General features: G+C 39.3%; 1 protein-coding gene across 1 annotated transcript in view; it reads left to right on the forward strand.

The window, feature by feature from the left end:
- The window catches only part of rapgef5a (Rap guanine nucleotide exchange factor (GEF) 5a), a 44,763-nt gene that overhangs the window by 9,124 nt on the left and 14,400 nt on the right, over nucleotides 1-21,239 (forward strand). The window contains exons 2-10 of the mRNA XM_017425730.3: nucleotides 2,285-2,335; nucleotides 4,144-4,250; nucleotides 4,686-4,807; nucleotides 6,000-6,177; nucleotides 10,344-10,425; nucleotides 10,568-10,616; nucleotides 10,770-10,843; nucleotides 13,722-13,901; nucleotides 20,842-20,987. Coding sequence (XP_017281219.1) covers nucleotides 2,285-2,335; nucleotides 4,144-4,250; nucleotides 4,686-4,807; nucleotides 6,000-6,177; nucleotides 10,344-10,425; nucleotides 10,568-10,616; nucleotides 10,770-10,843; nucleotides 13,722-13,901; nucleotides 20,842-20,987 — 989 coding nt within the window. The remainder of the gene's footprint in view (nucleotides 1-2,284; nucleotides 2,336-4,143; nucleotides 4,251-4,685; nucleotides 4,808-5,999; nucleotides 6,178-10,343; nucleotides 10,426-10,567; nucleotides 10,617-10,769; nucleotides 10,844-13,721; nucleotides 13,902-20,841; nucleotides 20,988-21,239) is intronic.

The following is a 21,239-nucleotide window of genomic DNA, read 5'->3' on the forward strand; positions in this document are numbered from 1 at the left end:
TCCTAATACAGTGCCACATTTTGGATTTGTATCTGATAAGGAATGACTCATTATTCAAGAAGCAGATGTCTAACATGCTCTCCTCTCGTTTCAACAATAATCCTGTGTTGTTCTTAATTGTTCTCCTTTTGGAGGAGATATACTTTTGTGCGGATTGCTTAAACAAATGAGCAGCATTCTTCTGTGTGAAAGTGCTCAAGTTGACATGTTAGACGTGAGTAAATCTGTCAAACTGTCTTCCTGATTTGGCTCTATTTGCACAAATCCTGCAGTTTTTTTTTTTTAGACTGAACGGCACCAACATTTATCTGTCTTTTCTCCTTTAGAATTCTGCTTTTATGTTTCTGCAATCCTTTTTTCACGATAAGGATTTACAGATTAAATGAAACGGAGAGCCTAATTTCATTTCAGCTGCAAAATAAATTACTGTTTTGTGTGAATGAGATCAGTCTGGGGGCAGAATCTGTCTGACTTTTTCTCCAGTGCAATCATATTTTCACTTGGCCTTTCCTGAGCCAGGAGTCAGGACAATCACGACGGTAATCTAATCTAGGCTGGGCTTGGTGCAATGACTGTAAAGGGCTGTTTCACAGAAGCACCTTTATAAGCAATATTGACCCGGCTGCCGTTATGCGGAACAGCCTTTTGTTTCTGCCATAGTGTTTGTGAGCTACGCCAAATATCTTCTTTTTAAAATAGGAACACATATGTTTTAGTTTTGTTGCAAATCTTATCTAACAGCATCCAGAGACGCATGCTATGTTACATACTGTAATTATTTGTAAATAATGGAATAGTTTGAATGCTCTACTTTAATTGGTCAGTGTATTGGTCAAAAACCACACGTCAAGGAGTGTAAAACAGCAGCTGATTTATTTAGTTTGTGGTTTCAGGCCGAGTTAAACCTCAGGCGTTTGGAAATATGTTTTTATGTCGATGTGTAAAGAAAGAGAAGCCTGAGCTTCATGCTTTTGGGCAGTGTTTTCTAGGAAGAGACTCCAAGGACGTTATATGTACTAAAAGTGATGCAATACAATAAAAGTAAGGGGTAATAATAAAAAGCTTTATATTTGGTAATAATTGATATAGTGTCCCATATAAACCAGCTTATGAGTTTATGTCGTAATCGTCACCCTTCTCGTTCTCTTTTTGCTCTTTCTCTGTTTTAATAATGCCACATTTTTTTATATTTGCACTGTCCTTTTACCACGGACATTAATATTTTGTCACAAGCTTTCAGGCTTACTGTCATAATACCTGATAAGGCAGGTGTCTCATTTCCTGTGACTAGATTAAGTAGCTTTAGATAAGAAGCTGACAAGGACGGGGCCTTATCTAAAGTGAAAAGTGGAAACTTAATAAATCTGAAATCCCTTTTATGACACAAGCGATGATTTAGGTGTCAGAATAAAGAATATTAATATGTAAACAGTCTCTCTGTGGGTTAAATTGATACTTCAGGCTTTGAAAAAGTCTTGAAGACATACATTTTAATTGTCTCAATTTGCATCATAGTCTTATTTTCAAATATCTCCTTTTTATGTTATTTCAATTTATCGTAGTGACATTATGAACTGTAATCTGTAATAAAACTGTAAAACAAACATGAAACATGAAAATGTCAAACATTTAAAGAAAGTTTTATATTCTGAGCAGAAAATATGTTTATAAATATACTATTATCCCTCTATGTAAGTACTAAAAATCACTGCATTCAGTGCCAGAGCCCCTTTCTTCAAACTAACACTGATTATCATTTTTAATCTGTTTTAACACCAGTGTGTCAGCCCAGTGAAAACACTCATTTTACTGCGCTGGCACCATAATAATCCATGAAGATTAAGAGCCTATTTTCTGATAGGGGAGGTAAAAGGCAGGGAGGATACACCTGGGGCAAAGGCTGCTCCGATCAACCATAAAATGATTTATTATGGTTTTCCTGTAAAACGTGATCATTTTACTGACATTTGCATTTCCTTGTCTTGGTTTCTGATCTGATTTTTACTGATAAAACTTGTGGCTGCTCATGTTTTATTTAAGTAAAACTGAAAAGCCACGGCCATTGAGTTTGTTGAAAGTCCGTCACGGTAGCGGGTACACGTGAAAGCGTGTACTAGCTGTGGGTATCGCGGATGTGCGCTCAAACAGAACTCCACTGATGTGTTCAGAGGGATCAAAACGAGTCTTTCTGTTCTCAGAGCCGTGTTTGTTCAGCGTGTTTACCCTGTGTGTGTGTGTCACTTTGTGTGGGTCGGCACTGATGGCTCGTGTTTTGTTTCAACAGCAATCACCTGACACTATACCTGGACCGAGCTCTGGATCTGCTGTGCACAAGGTAAGGAGGCACACACACCTGCACCGGCACATGTGAGTGATGTCATCCCTTCAGCGTGGCCGTGAAGCAGAATAAGGCGTTTGTTTATTCATATACAGACGACACCAGCGGGATATTACCTCGGGCTTTTTCAAAGTTACTTTCACTTCCTTCTCACACTGGCTTATTTTGTCATTTATCACTGTAATTTGGTTTGGGAACTATTTTAAGTACTGCACTCAGCAAAAAGCCCAAGGGCTTAAATATCTCATTAGCTTTATTTTGTCTCATCACCAAAGGTTCAGGATAAAGAAATAAAAGCTGAACTAAAGAACCTCAGAGCTCAGGCAAACATATTGGCTTCTTTCTCGCCAGATATTAGATTTTTTAAATTTAAATTGCTAAAACTTTCTCCATTAACACCAACACATAGGGATGCTTGGAAATACGCACCTTAATCTGCATCTCTACCCAGCTGGTGCAGGTTTCCCAGTTTTCTGTTGCTAAATAAAACACAGACCCAACTAATAAGAATGCAGATCAGTTGGGACGATGCTGACCCGGCCTGACACTTTTTAAGATCAAATTTGAGGCATAATTTTTTTAAGGTTGTCATGCTGTTGCCCCTTGCATGAGGCACAGGAACATGCTGGCTGTGATGATAGTAAGTCAGCAAATTTTGGCCGTGCTCTCGTGTCTTTTGGAGAGAAAAGAAGTTCTCTTGTTCTTGTATCTTTTCAAACAAGCGCATCTGTTCCATTTCTAATTTTACAGTCATGACCTTTAACACTGAATATGCTAACTGAAGCTTGTACAGTCTAAAAAGGAGCTCTTGTTCTTTTTTGTTTTTTGCAAATTCCTTGAGCGTTGCAGCATCTGACCTCTGGGTGAACTCGCCCGGACGCCCAGCAGTTTTCAATCCTTGGAAAATTGGAAAAGGTTTTGAACAAAACTGTCCAAATTGTTATAAATGCACTTATAATCCAGCTCAGGTTGATTTCCAGTAACATTAACTTCTTTAACATTGCATTAACACACCTGAATCCTTTAGGCTGTCAAAACTTCTGCTTCTGTTGAGGCGCACACATTCGCAGAAAACAATTAAACCGGTCACATGTGATTTGAAATCACTTACTGCATCCATAAGATTTAAAAACGTAAAAAGATAAGGTATTTTATAAACACAAATTTAGGATTTTGACTTTTGTTTTTGTTAAATAATACCTCAATGTAATACTTTTTACTTGTTTAAGGTTATAGTTACCTAAATTTAGCATCAGCTGAGGATGTGTTGATTTATTTTTGGTTTTTCAGAACATCCAAAAATGTTTTTTTTTTTTTTTTTTTTTTTTTACAAAATTTAGTCAGAATACAAAGAGCTGATTACTTTAACGTTTCTGTTGACTGTGACGTCATAACTTATAAGCCAGTTTTCACAAATTACAACGATATCAAAGCTATTTGGAGCCTAATCAGGTGTGACATGGCCTCTGTTTTGTAGAATATAGAGGAAGACAACATACATAGAGGAGAGCAAGCAGCCATGTAAACAGCTTAATTGAAATACATTTGCATTTACGATGGTATCAACAGCAGGACTATTTTAGAGACATGGTCAATGTTTCATTCCTCGGGGGTAAAGAAATCGAGCTGTCCTTGCGAACTGGTCAATGACAGCTGCATGTACCACATTAGGTCTCCTCCACTGTCTTATATTTAGAGGAAATCAATACAGAAATAAGAATTTTAATTTTTTACATTTATGTAATATGTAAAGTTCTGGGAATATTACGGAGAGCTGATTTTCTTTTCGTGTTTTCTTGTGTCAGTCTTGCTCGCAGAGTTTTCCCTGTGCTGGTCGGGCCGTGAGGAACGCCTTCCTCTCTCATGGACCATACCCTGCTAAAGACAAGATCCACCTGGCCCGAATCATACGGTATGCCCGCCTCTGTGCATAGGGCTGAATCGATGAGTCCAGTGAAGCATATACACTGACTCACCAGGCACTGTTGCTCCCCGTTTTAACTGGCCAGTCAGATTGTTTATGCAGGACGATGAACAATAATGGTCAGGGATTGTATGCACTTGAATGGTTTAAACTCTACATGCAGAACTTCCAGGTTCTTGAAACAAAAACGCACTGAAATATGTATACTGCTGTTATTATACACACCAGTTTATCTTATGGTGGAAGCAGATGGAAAGTGTTCGGTCTTTCAGAGGAAAAGGCTTACAGACGAGTAATGAATAATCAATGGGTATCGACTAAAACCAGACGAGCTTTGTGGCAAAGAAGCATGTATCCACATCATGCCATTGTGCGGCCTCGCTCCTGCACTGAAAACGTGCATACGTGTGTGCATTTTACCAGGCGAAGCTACGTGGGAGTGGAGCTGGTGCAGTGGCTGTGCGAGCAGTGCGTGTACGTGCGCTGTCGGACTACTGCTGTGCGTGTCTGGCAGGTGCTGCTGGAGCTGGGAGTCCTACTGTCTGGTAAAACACACACACACACACACTAACGTGCCCGTAGCTAGGACTGTGCTTCAAAATTTATAGCCTCCCCCCAGCGACATCAGCATCTCTAAAGATACAAGAGCTTGACTTGGTTATTTCCAGCAGAACAGAGAGGCTCATTTATTGTCTCATTCACCTGCTCTGCACATGAGCTCGGTTTTATTTAAACGTTGAACACATAAACTGGGAATTGATGCTCCATTTGTCAAAACCCCATCTTCAGTAATTCCTTTCATTATTTATTAGTAACCATGTTAACAGCATTTTACTGCACACCGAAACATCTGAGAGCCTGTTTTTTCCAGTTTTCTTTGAAGGATGAACCTCCATGTTAGGTTTACTGTGGGGACCGGGTCTTGTTTCTGTTACTAATAACTAGTCCTTCCTTTTTGTCAGTGTTTAGTAGAAATATTCATGACAATTCAAGTGAGTCCCATTTAGTTCCAGATATTACACATCAGAGTTTCTCAAGACTCAAAACCTCACTGGTTTCAGCCTTTTTTTGTCTTTTTTTTTACATACAAAATATACATTTAGTCAAATTAGTCACAGAAGTGGAGGAGGTAGTTATTTAAAAGAAAGTCAAATATGAAGATAGACCAAATGCGGTTTAAAAACTCATTTTTAGCATTGTGGTGGTCGACAGATGGATGCATATCAACTCATTTAGCCATAACTGGTTTTAACACAATTTACATTTTATTAGGATGATAGGTGCAGTTAGATAATGACTAAGATGTTGTGGTTTTCACGTCGTTTCTCATGGTCATTTGTCCAATTTTCTAATTTGAAATATTTTACACCAAGTCAATCTATGTCTTAAGCTGTATCCAGACGTTTCACTTTTTTGATATTTTTGTTGCAATTTTTTTTTTTTTTTCATCTGAGAATAAAATGTTTAGGTAGTTTAGGTAATACTTGTATAATAGAAACAAAATATTTAACAGTAGTATTTGTAATGCATGTGTATTGCTAACAGGCTGATCTTTATGTAAATAAATCTTTTTTTTAATTCATTTTGTAAAGCAAGTCTCTATTCCTCTATTGAATCATTTTTGCTCACCACAGTTGTTTAGCATCAACCATTAATAAATTTATTGTTTTAAAGTAAGCTATCGTTTCTCATTTTTCTACCTGTTGTTTGTCTCTCTCTCTATATATATATTTTCAGTGGACCAGCGGGTGGTGTTTTCAGACTCCAACTCTTATTACCAGTTCAGTTTTGAGGAGTGCGACTCTCCATCCTGCGAGTTTCGCTCCAATGAGGGGGAGTGGCCAGAAGCTGTTAAGCTCCTCCTACAACTTGCTCCATATGTCCAGTTTCGCTCTGGTGGTGGGGCCAATAGCCCGTAAGTAGTAAAGGTTGTTTTTGGCAATAAATCTGTTTCTGATCAGAGGTGTTTTGAGTGTTACTGCTCAGCTGAAGTTTGTGTAATGTACGAAAACCGACGTGATAGGCTTTCAGTTTAGATTTGTGATGGATGTCGTTTACCTTTGTGAAGAAGAATTACGGTTAAAGGATGAAAAGTGAGATTCCTACAAGTGCGCTTCTGTCCTTGCAGCTTAAAACACACCACGAAGGATCCTCCTCAAATCCCAGTGAGAAAACCTAATCTCTGTTCAGTGCTTTAAATCCTCCGTCTCCTTGGAGACATATTTATTTTCAGGCACACACCCACACATGTATAGAAGAAGGGCACTTATATACAACAAGTGACACATGATGTGATTAGTCACATACATGAGACGGTCTTCAAGGCGCTCTCACACACACGCACACCGAGTGGTGTCATCCAGAGTTCCCGCGTTGCTGCTCCTGTGTGTGGGGTTCCTGCTGAGGCTGCGACTGAACTCAATCTGTCACTCAGAGAAACAGAGTGAGATCTCTGTGTGTGTGTGTGTGTGTGCAGGGGTAATGAAAAATGAAGCGTATATGGAGAGTAAATGAAAAGAAGAACATATCCATGTATTCCACTGTATGTCACCTTCACAGGGTGTATTTAGACACACCAGGGACAGAATCCAACAGTGAGAGGGGAATTAAAGCGTCGTCTATACTAATGCAGATATTAGATGTCACTTTATATACATTATTGTAGTTATTCTCACTTAAAGTGCTTCATTCCAGGGATTCTCAAAGTTTGCAGGGTGCAGACTGAATGGTCAACATTGGAGCCACTCCATTTTCTGCTGAACTGACAAGCTGTTCATGTTTTGACAGCAAAAAGCTAAAAACAACCAAATTTACACAACAACAAAGGCTGCATATACATTTACTGTTTATGTTCTCGTGGAAGTAATGAAAATATACATGACATCCTCAACATTCATAAACAGTAATGTCAGTAATAAGTCTGTTATAAATTTTTCTTATTCTTAAAAATCCACACAATATGAATTAGCTTGATTCTTTTTTTCCCCAAGGTAGTCATTAACACGACTTTGCATTCAAGGTTTTTACTTTGTTGCTTTGACTTTACTTCTCCTCTTCTGTTTCTCTCCATTTGTCACAGTCTCTCTTTGCAGGCTGCTGTCTCACACCCTCCCTCTTTTTTTGCCATGAATAGTTTAGTCTAAGAAAAAATATATTCAAAGTTACTTTATCATAGCTTTGGAGACTGGATGCATTAATGAAGAATCCATCAGTTATATTTTAGTCAGGCATGCTGCCTGCCTCCTCGTGGCTCTAAATCCATGACTATTTGCTCTCTTTGAGTTCCAGCTTCTTGTCTTTTTTTGCCTAAAGTAGGTAAGCATTAACTTGATACTAAAAACCTAATATCTAAAAAGGCTAATTAAACTATCCAGATACCACTTCTATGAAGCCAAAGAACTTGTCACTTTATATTATTACCTCTGCTGTGCCGTGTGCACAAGTTTTTCTAACACTTCCTATCAAACACAGTTTATTCTTTTTACAATACTAGTTTTATTAAGTTTTAAAACTCAGTTTTATGCAGTGCAGCCTCTGTATAGTTTTCTGTAATAAGAAAATGTTTCATCTTCCACTGTTCTTCCATTTACATTAAGAATGAAACCTATAAGGTGCCTTTTAGAGGAATTGTATAAAGATAAAAGCCATAAAAGATTAAATGTTAAAGGATGTCCTGCCAAGTGCAGTCAAAGCTACTGCATTAGTTTATTTAAAGTTGGCCTTTTTTCAAACTGAACTCATCACTGAGCTGCTAATAACATATCACTGATTTCTTCATTTGCACAAAACATAGTCATTCATAAATACATTTAACATCTTTCCAGTTAAATATGTCTTTAAAATGTTAAGCAAGTATCACCCTGTTTAATACAATGCACTTTAAGAACAAACCCCAGTATATTTTGAGTATGATTGATTACCCAATACAACATGTATGCATTGGTGTAGTAGTAGTCGGCTTTAGTCAGGAATTACTCTGTCGGCTTTCATGTTATTGATTTACAGTGCTCCCTGCATTGTGCAGGAGGAGCAGAATTGCCAAAAGCTAAAATATGACACCTTTGCTCAGGGGGAGGAAATGTTCTCACTTGCTTTGCATAGTGATCTGGTCCGAGACAATTCATCGCCTGGCCTATTTTAAATGAGAGAGGCCGAAAAGTCAGACTCTGCAGAATACAGCTGGAACCTCGTCGCTTGAGGGGAGGGCATCCGGTCTGTTTAAACACATTCTCCTACCCTCAGTAAATGATGCTATCTGCGGTGCAGCACAAGCTTGTAGCGCTGCCCTAGGACTTGCAACACGATTCATTTACTTAGTTTTTCTTTTCTTTAAGGAGAAATTTTGAATCAAGGATCAGTTCTGGCAGTTCCCTGTATTCTTTGTAGCACGCATCTCTTGATGTAATTCGAACAGGGAGGTGGTGCAGGAACAGATCGTGTTATTCTTCAGTGCTGCTGTATGCTGCCTAATGGCTGGTGACACACCTCCTACTGTGTCTCTTCTGTGGCTTCGCTACATTCAGGCTCCTGGTGTGTCACCAAATTACCAAATGACAATAAAACCTAATGATCCTGATGAGAACAAATTTAGCCCCGAATGCTTTGTTTCATGATCTGCAAATGGATTTCTGTTTTTGTTGAATAAGAACCCTTGTTTTACCAGTTAAAAAACCCCAAAACAAAACAAATGAAATACTCTGCGTGTGTTGCTAAAGGCTGGTTCTGACAGCAAATATTTTCACACTCCTTCCAGGCATCCAACGGTCCACCTGCGTGTGTCTCTATCTGTGCCAGAGTTTGGTAGCTGACGTGTCAGACTGAAGGCTATTGTATTATAACCATCTCTCCAGCTTCTGCATCTATCATTCTCTTATCAGATTACACTGTATACACACACACACACACACACCTACACACACAGAGTCAGAGTCACTCAGGGCTTCATCTTCCTTCCTCTGCAACTATTATGAGTTCCACCGGGATCTGTGGATGCAATCCAAATTGTATGCAAATGCATCTGAGCATGTGTGTGCGTGCGTGCTTGAGGGTTATTCTGTATGTGTGTGTGTGTGTGTGTGTGTGTTAGATACAGGGGTGAAGCAGTGCCTTGGAAACCAGTTCAGACACAGGTTTTCTAAGAGATCATATTGAACGAGAGGCTCATGAGTGCCTTCTGCAGCTACTGAAAACTTTCTAACCTCATATTGTTGCTGTGGAAATAATGCTCAGTATATCACCAAACAACCACTTGTTTGTAATCATCATAATGTTTTTTGTTTTTTTTTTTCTTTTTGGACACCATTTAGGACACTCAAGGACATTTTACTGGGTAAAATAACATACATATATATTCACATAAATCAAAAACACACCTATCCACAATCATGATAAAGAGAAAGTATTAGTTTATGTTGCACATTTGCACTCAGTCAAAAGCATGCACATAAAACAAACACAGCTGTATTTGTCAATGCACACAAGTTTGGAAAAATCCTCGACACCAGTTTCACATCCATGAACATCCTGAGGGCACGTACGTACAGCTGCTGCCTTTCTGCACACACGCAGAGCTTCACTAACATCGGTCGATGAGTGTGAGAGCTACTTTAATGAGAAACAAACCCATTAATGAGAAACAAAAGTTGGCTGCTGCTATAAATAAATTTGCAATGATGCTTAGTTTAATTGAATTATTGTTTTATAGGTTTTGGGTTGAATTATTATTGTAATGTAGAGGAAGATGTAAGGAAAATGGACATCTGCTTGGCACAGTAGATTATTTATTTACTAAATTGGAAAGTGGAGATAAAAAAATAGGTTTAGTTAAATCTTTCAACATGTATTGAGGGTTTAGAGAAAGTTCATGGCTTAAATTCAGTGGTTTTGTTTTTGATTAACTGTAGTTCTTCTTTTGTGCTGCCAGGGGGCAGTGTAGAGATGCAAGGATCGCTTTTTTACCTGTGGGAATAAAAGTTTTTACCTGCAGGAAACTTTTACACCTGTGGGCTGCTTGTTTGGCTGTTGAATCACTTTGCATAAAAAAATCAAACAAAAAAATCAAACTGTATTCATTTCTTTAAGGTCAGAGGAAGACTCTGAAGGCAACAGGGACATCTGCAGTGAGATTCTTCAGATGAAAGCTCTGGAGAGGCTAACTTCTACGGTCAGTACGGGCATGTAAATCTGAGATCGAATGAATACACTCTAAAGTTTTATGACAGTAAGAAAAAGTGGGCAAACAGTTGGGTTTGCTTTAACCTTTGTACGTATGTTTGTGTTTGGTTTGATGATGTTTTTCTCAACAGGTACAGAGTGAGTTGGCAGCTGCTCTCGCCCGAAAGACTCGCAAAGCTTGTAAGTATAGATTTAGTTGGAGTTAGTTTTCTTGAAGCTTTGTCTTTTGTTGTTTTTTTTTTAGTCGTTTTGCCATTATCAGAAGATTTATCGACAAAAACTGAGTCGTGCAATGAATGAGTAGTCTGTAATGTGTTTTTTACCTGGTTGCAGTATCAGAGCAGGACTCTGAGACAACAGAAACAAGCCACCAGGAGTCTAGGACGCCCAGTGAGAAGAGCAGCCCGGTAATACACACTACAGCAATGCACAAAGACAGATGCTGAGACAGTTTGCGCTTATTTTAAAACAGTCCAGAACTAGTAAAGCTAATCCAGGTCAGAAAACGGGTCTCAAAACTGAGGATTTGAGTAAAAATGCTTGCTACTTATGCTGCAGAATAGCACTTAGAATTTTGCAACACCACCGATCTGATTTAATGTTTCTAAATATGGCAAACATTAGCAAATGAAGACATAACCCGATCAGCTCTAACACCACCATATTTAAGACCGAACAGATGGCTGCTGCTGACTCTTTGGCTTTCTTTAAAAGGTCACTTGAATAAAAGTTTTCCGTCTGTGGAGGAACAAGGCTTAACTTAGAAAACAGGGTCAGAGCAGAGTGGAGAGGGGCCCATTTGCTCTCTCAGGCCATGTCTGTATAGTTAAAACCTCTTTCTGTCCATCAATTATTCATTCTCTCGTCACATCAGGGGAATTAGGACGGGGGTGAGGATAGCAGGACTGTCAGCGCAAAACTTTAAAACCACCTCTAATTTCTTTATTCTTTACTTTCAAGGAGCTGGACTCTCTTGAGATCATTTAAAGTGATCGGTGCATTTTTACAGACTTTCTGTAGGTCATTTAAATGTTTTATTTTAATCTGGCTGCTTTTAAAATCTCTTTTCTGTTCAGTTCTTGGACATAACTATGAGGACAAAAAAGATGTGTCGACCTAAAAAAAAATACCACAGATAAACAGTATCTGAAAGTCACATCTTTAGAGCGAAATCAGCTAAGAAGTCATTGTACATATGACCTTAAAGATGCATCTTTCTCCAGTTTCTCGTCTACTATATGACAAGATTTCAGCTAAAAGCTCTTTAGGGCTCAAACAGGTCTTTGAGAATTAAATGTTTTGTTTTTTATTGGTCTGTCAAACTGTTATCTTTGGTTTTATTCAAAGATTCAGTTTAAGAAAAGGGAACAAATAGTGTCTTTGTGGCAGGCTGCAAGACATAGCCTAAAGATCCATTTTAAAACGGGTTGTTTGCTAATTTATTGACACAACACTGTTGATCCCTTGAGCTTAGAAGTTTTTTTTTATGCCTGAATGATTTAAAAATCAGAGTTAACATTCTCCTGGAAATAGTCAGGACCTGGAAAGAAAATGGGTGGAGAAAGCAGCCAAAGTCCAAAGAAAAACTTAACAAAAATAAAAAATAAAACAATTGTTCAGAAAGCCTGAAGAACTACTGATCGAGACCCCTTTAAAAGTTCCCAAATTGGCCTTATTGAAAGCAAGATCTAAAGATTATAAAATACACAGCATGTAAGGATTTTATTGATGAACAGAGAAAAATAAATACAAAAAACAGTTTCCATGAGAAGGGAAGCCCCAAGTCATAAAATAAAATGGGACCAGGAATAATTGATAAAAACGTGAAAAATCATAAACTCTGTTGCTGCTTTAAATTATTTCAAAGATGCAATGTATTTAATATAAACTGACCCAGAGACAAATGCGGTGTAAATTGCTCCACCGGCCACACATCACAGCCTGGTTCACTGGTCACTGACCATTAGATTGATCCTGAAGGCCCTCTGGGGGGGGGCACTGCTGATTGTAGCTGTAGCACGAGTATTAACCGAGTCGATCTTTTACGTCGATAAATAACTAGGACAACAAAGCATGTGCAGCAACAAAGTGTCAAGGACAACACATTAGAGGCACCTTAAAAGTACTGGAATCTGGTTTACTTTGTTTATATCGGTCCAATGAGGCTTTTGCCTTTCTAGGATCAAAAGAAAACGAAGCACATGGTTTCAGACAATAAGAAATGGACACAATACAAGTAAACACAGCCTGCAGACAGGTTTATCTTGGTGTGTTCTGTGTCTTGGACAGGAAGCTGAAAACAGGTTACAGGAAACGCCAGGGGACACGAGACTGTGGCTGTGATATGATGGCTGTGTGTGTACGTGGCCATTCCACAAGATAAGAGTTGTCATCGGGGGGTGTTTCCCTAGTAAACAAAATGAATAATGTTCTTCATCTGTGCGTGTGTGTGCGCTACGCTGTGCTAAAGCGTAGTACCGTGGGATAGTTGAGCTCACAGGAAGGGTTGCCCGACTCTCAGCCAAACGAAACAACCCTCTCTGTCTCTCTTCCAAGGAAAATAAACAACCCAAACTGCCTGTCACCGGCGATAACCATCACACGAGCTGCACCCAAGGGGATGCACCCTATTTGAAGAAAAAACAGCATTTGTTTCTCCACTATCCTTCAGATCTTATGATTAAAATGTATTCCCAACTTATAAGTGTTTTTCCTCTTTTTTTTTTGAAGACGCCATTGTTTGATATTCCTGTTCTGCAACTTTTTGTGCACCTCGGTGGGACTTCCAGGACAGTGACACGTTTCTAAGTCCTGACTACAGAGGAGGAAACACACACACATACACACTCCTCACACAGACACCCTCTCCTCCCACTTACTACTAATCACACACACTCACTCTTTCTCTGCCAGATCCTCTGACAGAGAGCAGCCAGACTGACACAAAGAGAGAAGTGCAACAGATGAAAGGACTTACCGACTCTAATAGATGGAAAGAATTAAAGACAGGAAAGAATAACAGAGAGGATGAGATAATCTTGGGAGACGTGGGATTACCGTTTGTTTTCATTTTTTTTCACATGGGCATAAAGAGGCAATTGCAAACTTTTCATTGCATCACATCTGGATTATGCCTGAACTGCTTCCCTGTTCTCATTTGGACAAACTAATTGACCTGCATTGACCTCAGCTCTCTAAACAAACTTTTTCTTTTTTTTTGGAGTGTTTTCTAACATGTCTTGGGACTGCGGTTTGAGGTTCGTCTTCGTGCCCCCTGTGTTGCAGCTGGGTGGGGTGTGCGCGCTGCGAGACGGCGGCGGCAGCAGCGGCGGAGGGACGGAGACTGGATGTGGCCGTGAGGAGCTCACCAGCCGGCTGGGACTGGAGGCCGTCCAGCGGCTGGCCAAGGACGGCTGCCGCCTGCTGCAGAACCACAACTACCGTCTGCCGGACAGGAACCAAGCGGTCAGTACGGAGTGGCTCTAATGCTATCAAATGTCATTATTACTCTGCAGTGTTCAACTCTCTTCAGGGCCGATGATGTTCTGTGAAACGTATAATCTGCAGAAGGCGCTGTGGCTGCATGGGTAGCATGAGTGGGACGTAACGAACGTCATGCGGTAAACGCTGTCAATACTGTCGTCACTTTAAGGCGCGCAGTTAGTCATGGACTTGTGGAAGTACATCCTCATCAGCCCCATCATAAATGATGGTTTTCCTAATCTGTAAAATAAACAGGTGTCCAGCAATCCTGCTTCTCTAGAAGTCGCGCACGAGGACACATTTGAGAGCTGAAACACACACACACACCAGCCAGAACTGTTGCTGCAGATGCACAGAGCTCGACTTCATTTGGATGACTTGAAACAACCGCTACTTCTCTGGTGCGGCTCGCCTAATGTGGGTGTTAATAATGGCTCGCTGCAATGTGATCTCATGCTCGTTTTACAAGCTGTCAAGAACGTTGTGTATCTTTGTGTGTGTGTGTGTGCCACTTTGCTGGCTAGAGCTTATAATCATTTGTAAGAGCTCGTGTGCGTATGTTCATACACTGGCGGCGTTGTGGCAGGCTGAGTCAGTGTGCGCTCGTAATGAGCGGGGTGTTTGTGAAGCGTTGTACTGTATAATCCCACTCGTCGGTACACCTAAGGGCAGAAAGCAAAGCAGAAGCTGGCTGACTTCAGCCTGCATCACAACGTGCTGCTTTGTGAGAACTACAGCCTTATCAGCTTGGCAAGTTTAAAGACCAGCTGTGGGGAATATATGAATATAAATATATATATATATATTAGTGCGCATAATTTCACTATCGTTCCTCGATTATAATAATACCAAACGAGATCAAACGAAGATATGCAGTACTGCAAATGCTGTAATGTTAACGCTATAATGCAGTGCCAGGGGGGTTTAATGAAGCCACTACATATTTACTAGAAAACTTGAAGCCACATTTTATTTGACTAAGAATAATTAAAGTACATGGAAGCATATCTTTCATTGGTACATTTTTCTCATAGTGGGGTTTAGAGTGCATGGTAATTACTGATTGAGAAAGATGATTTTTTTTGGAAGTCCATTAAGTAAATGGGCAATGGAGTGTCTTTAAGTTTGCAAATAAAAGCTGCAAATAAATGTACATAACGGTGTTGCACATACAGTATATGAAAGTGTGTTTAGCAGGTTTTTGCATCATAGTTAGCTTCATAGAATCTCGAGACAAAAAAGAAATGATCAAGTGGTTGATGCTACTTGAAACAAAGGATTTTTTTGTCATGAATCTGTGTTCAAGTTATTCTTTAAGAAATGTGGCAAACAGTCGCAAAACTTAATCTTTGTGTTTATCTTTAAATTATTACCCTATTCCAGGTTATTTGCGCATCTATCAATCAAATTTAAAGAAGGGAGGTATAAATAATTATCATACAACAGTGAAACTTTATATTTAATGTGGAATAATTGAAGATTTGGATATATTTTGGTTAGATTGTAATACAGTATGTTCACAAAAAGTGAAAGCGTAGCTTCACATCAGGTGGTGAGATGTCATTCTTCATCCAGTGTTTCAGTTTATCACTGCAGTGTAAATAGAGAAAAAACATTTGATCAAGAGGTAGTTGTGTTATCCCAACAATATCCTTCAAACTAAAGTCTAAAAGGAAACATTAGGTATTGTGTCATAGTTTTAAAGAAGTTCGTTGGTCACCTTCAAGGACCAGAAAATACTTTTTAATATCGAATCGATTTTGAAACCCTTTTATGGAAAATGATATTCAGAATAAAACTTTAAAGCTGCAGAATTGGGAAGAAATCAAAACCAAGCAACCAGGTCTTTTTGCAACCGAGACCGTTCTTTTGACTTGGTTGTCATGGTGATTTTTTTTTTTTTTTTAAGTATCCTTTCTTTATGACGGAGCTCTGACAGACTGATTTGAGCTGTTTCCATAGTGATGTAACTCCTGTCAGCAGAGTGTGTCGAGTGGCTCTCTGCCTTCTGACTCGAGTTCTTTATTTCTTTATTCAGCCTTCGGAGTTTTGTCCTACAAAGGGAATTATACAAGGTCACAGCGTGCGGTCGCGCACACACACAGGTGTGCTTTGTGCCGTGCCCGTCTTACTTTCCAGCTTATGTGGGAAAAGCAGTACAGCGAGCGTTTTTATTTGTCTGTGCCGCTGACCCTAAAAGAACTGTTGTTATCCATAATTTCCTGGAATGAAGCCGAGCACTATCACAGCACAGATATGACTCGGTCACTGTTGGTTTAAGCACACAAACTGATAAAGACAGGAAAGCAGGGAAAAAAGAGGGCTTCCTTTAGGCTTTCCATGAGGCACACCTTTCCTCTGAAAAACATTATGGTATATTGCATGTGTGTGAAAGGAAAGGAACTGTGTGAATGACAGTAAAAAAGACATCCTGGGTTTGCCTTTTTTTTTTTTTGCACACAAATCAGTTTTTTCTTGCAGTTCGAATCTTATAGCAAGCATATTTTCTTCTGGTCTGTTTATTTTGATGTAGAACGAAGAAAACAAATCAATTTGTGAAGGAACAGAGGGATGAATTTAGAGAGAAACTGAAAAAAACCAACCTGTTAGACAGAACTGTCTGGGAAAAATATCATATTTGTCTTTATCCTTTAATCTTTTACATTGTTTTGATAAATGCAATGATGTATTTACTGTATTGAAAAAACTTTTTAACCTTTCCCAGCCTATGATTGTTGTAATTCTGTGATCATTTTAGGGTAAACTGATTAACATTTGCCTCTGAAAGGCAAAGGCAGATGATAATGCATTTGTCAATCCAATTCAAGATGGCAGCTAAAGCTAATCAACATCAGTCAATTCAGAAATAACTTGGACAGTTCTACAGATGTTGAGGTAAAGTTTGATGCGGCGGAAGCTGTGAGTCATTTTCAGCACACTGTCTCAGCGTTACATCTAACAATACTGCATGAAGGTTATTTTTAAGGTTTGACAAAAACTGCAGCAAATCCGTCATTCGTCAGCGTAGGATGGTCTTAGTCCAAATCTCTGGCGTGAAAGGCAGCGGGCGATATGCATTTCTTCAAGGAATGCTCGGCCTTTAATCCTCTGTATGTCTTTTATCTTTGTACAGTTTACTCTGATTAAATGATTGCATGTCCACATTAAGGGCCCGTGTTCACATTGATCCACATTACAATGAGGCGTCCGTTTTTGTCTTGTTATTAAACTGTAAACGGTTAAACAACCTTTTTTTTTTTTGTTTTTGTTTAAAAAAAACATTTAAAGAATTTTGTGAAACCTATAAGTTTATTCTTTCTGTTTATAGGTCAGATCTACACTCCTCCATGTGTTCTCAAAATACATCTTTGTTTTCTTCTTTTTTTTCTTCTTATTATTATTGCATAACTTTTAGTTCCCTACATTTAAGCGCCCACTTTGAATATTTTTCCTTTTTATATAACTTAGGTTCCTTCCGAGGCAGAGTTTATCTTCTTGTAGGAGTTCTGAAAAGTCTACTTATGTAAAGATTATCTGTGTAAATATATCTTTGTTTGAATGGAATTTGTGCCTCTCATATGTGTTACTTTTAAGACTTTTTCAGTTCTCGTTCTTGAATTTGTAAATGTGTATTTAACACTTCCTCCTTCCATTCATGGCTCAAAGTTGTTTTTCTTGGCGTCAAAGCAAAGGAGTGCAACGCATTCTTTTGCTTTTGTTTCCACAGTACTTTGTCCTGGTTACATAAGGGTTTTTTTTTCTAATTCTGTGTATTTCTGGATTGCTTTTCCTTTCATTAGATATCTGATTGTGTCAGGCGACAGGAAAGTTTGACACTGATAGAGCAGGGGGACTTGTGATAAAGTTGGGTGGTGTTTTGAACCGTAGTTGATGTGGTCTAATTGCATGTACTCCTCAGCCCACTTAGTTCGTAAATGTATTATCTTGACATCAAATCTAGACTGCGGGGTGTGGTGTTGGTGCCAGTCCAAATGTAATTAATTGAACGGCAGTCGCTGCTGTCTAAATTAGCTGTCACATCTGCACAGCACTTATCTAACTGTTCCAACTTAATGTTGATAACCACCGAGGAAGTTTAATTTGTCAGAGATGACAATAAAAGATTAATAATTCATGCAATTAAAGCAATCAGATCTGCTGGAGTTCAGAGTTGCTCGTGGATCGGAAGAAAATTAGATGATCGTAGAGTTGTTTTCTGTTCAGTCATAGTGAAGTTGAAATCAATGTATTGCTTAATGTTGAGTTTTTAGCAGGACTTTAGACTTTAAGTAAAATGTACAACACAGAAAAGCTTTCATCAAAGTAGATTTTATTCTAATGAGACGAATGTCCTTCATAAACAAACCCAGGGGAAAAAAATAAGTTTGAGTGGCATTAAGCAGAAACTAGAGGGTTACACTCCTGTTTATTTAATTGATTTCTCAGGAATTTCTGCTGCATAACCATATTCCTTTTTTAACCCTCTCAGGCTCAAATTAAGTTCTAGTAACAGGAAAAATCAGATATGTTGCTGCAACGCCTGCCTTGAGAGGGTTATGGTTGTGCTTTTTCCAGTCCTGCAGAACTATTTAACTGGTTCAACCTCTCACCAGTTTAGGCTGTATATCTTCCTGTAGCTGTTATGCCACAAATTGATTTTTAAAAGTTATTCTTTAGAGTTTTTAGTCAACTTTACTGTAAAAGGATGGAGCAAGAGATGGGCTGACAGAGCAGGGTCTCATCCACAGTAACGCTGTTGTTGCTCCGGCCTTTTGTGGAGACGGACCGTAGCTAAAAAGCAAAGCTCTTGAATTTTAGTCCATCAAGTGGATTGTGACCAAAGGAACAAGATACCAAAGTTCAGCAGCTTCCTCTGTAGGGTGGCCAGGCTCAGCTTTAGAGATGAGGTGAGACGGTGCATCATCTGAGGTAGCTCCAGGGTTGAACTTCTGCTCCTCCTCATCAGAAGGACTCAGCTGATGTGAAGTGAAGTGAAGTGAGATTTATTTATACAGCACTTTTCAGCAACAAGGCGATCCAAAGTGCTGTGGTTCAGGATGTCTCCTGGATGCCTTTTCTGGATGTCTTCTGAGCAAGTCCCACTGAGAGGAGATCCAGGAGCACACCCATAATGATGGTGGAGTTAAATCCTTTCTGGCCTGGGAACACCTTGGGATACACCAGGAGGAGCTGGGCTCTCCTCTTGGGCCTGTTACCACTGTGATGGATGGATGGATAAATAACTGTATAAGATTAGGAGTTCCCTTTACTTTCTTTTTTTGAATAGTATGTAATAAACACATTTCTTTATTATTTAGTTTTTCTAAATTTCAGCCACAAATCAAGTTTGTGGCTTCAACCCAGACTCCAAATACTGGACACAACCAAACATTAAAAAAATGACTCTGTGTGTTAAACCTTTTGATGGATATCAGTTCCAAATATGTTATCAGTTTCCTTATTTTCTCATGATTTACACTGACCTTGAAAAGCCTATTTTAAAAGGCCTTACTTTAATAGCACTGGTGGCACTTCTTAAAAGAAAATAATATTTATGATCTAACATCTGTGTGATTGTATGAGTCTGAATAGATATTAGAAGTAAAAATACAAAATACCAGATAGTGTCAGGATCACACCTGGTAGGAGGATCAGGTGGCTGCTGAACATCTGTATAATAATCCAGCAGAATGAGTCGTTGCAGCTTGTTTGCAAACATAAAGAGCTCTGGGAGCCACTTGTTTCGTCTGACCTAAGTTATCTCCCACCTGCTGTCTCTGAGGATCAGACAGTCTCTTTTATCTGACAGCCACAGAGAGTGTGTGTGTGTGTTTCTATGCTGCCTTGTGAGTGTTTGTACCTTTTGTTGACATATTTCCAAGCGTTATGGCGGTATCTACGTTCTCAGTGTTGTGATTACACGTACTGATAAGTGCATTGTTGGAGCGGTCGCGTGTCTTTGCGTTTGGCGCAGTTGCTTTCTCTTTCCAAGTCTGCCCACTTTGGTAATGCGCAGTGAAGTTAACATATGACCAATTTCAACAGGAAGACGGCCCTGTTTGAGCTTAGCGAGTCAGTTTTGATTGCCGCTCCGTGGCTCTGTCTGCGACGCAGACTGCGGCGAGCATCTGGAGGAGAGACGTCCTCCTTCATCTCTGCTCCCACTCCTCCGCCTTTGATCCAGCTCCCTCCTTCTCGTCTCCTTTTTCTCTCCTCTCCTCAGGCTGGTTCTTATTGTGAATCTTTGTTCATTGGGAACCCTATTCCTTTTACACTGGACTGTCACAGTAGATGTGTGAGTGTGTCGCTGCTCATTTTTAGGCGAGGAGATCATTTCAGGTGTCAGCCCACATTCCTAGTTGTGCCCTTTGTAATTTAATACGCCTCATATCTCCTTTAAAAGACTGGAAACGTAATCCTAGCTTGTGATTGAACAAGAAGCAGCTGTGTTTACATGCATGTATTTAGTCTATGGGTAATTATTATACCTTTATGACCAGCTAAACAATTTGAATTAATTGTTATATGTACAGCTGAAAGAATTTAAGGATGCAAAGTAATTTAAATTGTTTACTGCTCTCTAGTGGAGGAAGAATGTAATGCCGACATCTGTATTTTAAACATGACAGGTTTTTGTGCTTTGATGCAGATTTATGTCTGCAATAAATCAGATGTTTAGAAATTGTTAAAGGAAATAAAAAAGGGATCAGAGTCTGGACTCGTATCATAAAAAGTCTTCTAGCGTTAAAGGATGTTTGCATGTTTTGCATTTAGCTTTTTTTTGTCTGGTCTGGCTGAAATTAAACATTCAGTGCCTTTTAATGGGTTTCCAGCAGTTTTGTCCTTGCTTCATTTTGTGACATGTGTGTCTCTCTCTCTCTCTTTCTCTCTCTCTTTTTTTTTTTTTTGTTTCCTATTTCAGGAGGCATTGGGGAGGGTTTGTCTGAAGGAGAGAGGACGAGATGTATTGGTGTTGCAGAGGGTAACGTCGTCAGTGACGTCACCGTCGGAGCGGCCCTCACCTACGTCGTCGGGAGGCGGGTCCAGAGAGGAGGATTGCAATAAGAGGTCAGTTGGCTTCCCTACATAATGAGAGCCCTCCACACTGACAGTTGAGAGCAACAATAACATAATTATAGTTCTCATCCTCCTTTTCTGTGTTTTTTATTTATTTTTTTTCTAATTTGGGATCTCAAGTTGTAACTACACACTCTTGCGTGCACATGCAAACTATCTGTGTTGACACTGTGTTTGTGTGTGACTGAGATAATGTACGCTTTAGCTTCTGGCAGAGAGTGGGTTTTTGTTTTTAGCTAAAAG

Source organism: Kryptolebias marmoratus, linkage group LG5 (assembly GCF_001649575.2).
Source record: "Kryptolebias marmoratus isolate JLee-2015 linkage group LG5, ASM164957v2, whole genome shotgun sequence".
Classification (NCBI taxonomy): Eukaryota; Metazoa; Chordata; class Actinopteri; order Cyprinodontiformes; family Rivulidae; genus Kryptolebias; species Kryptolebias marmoratus.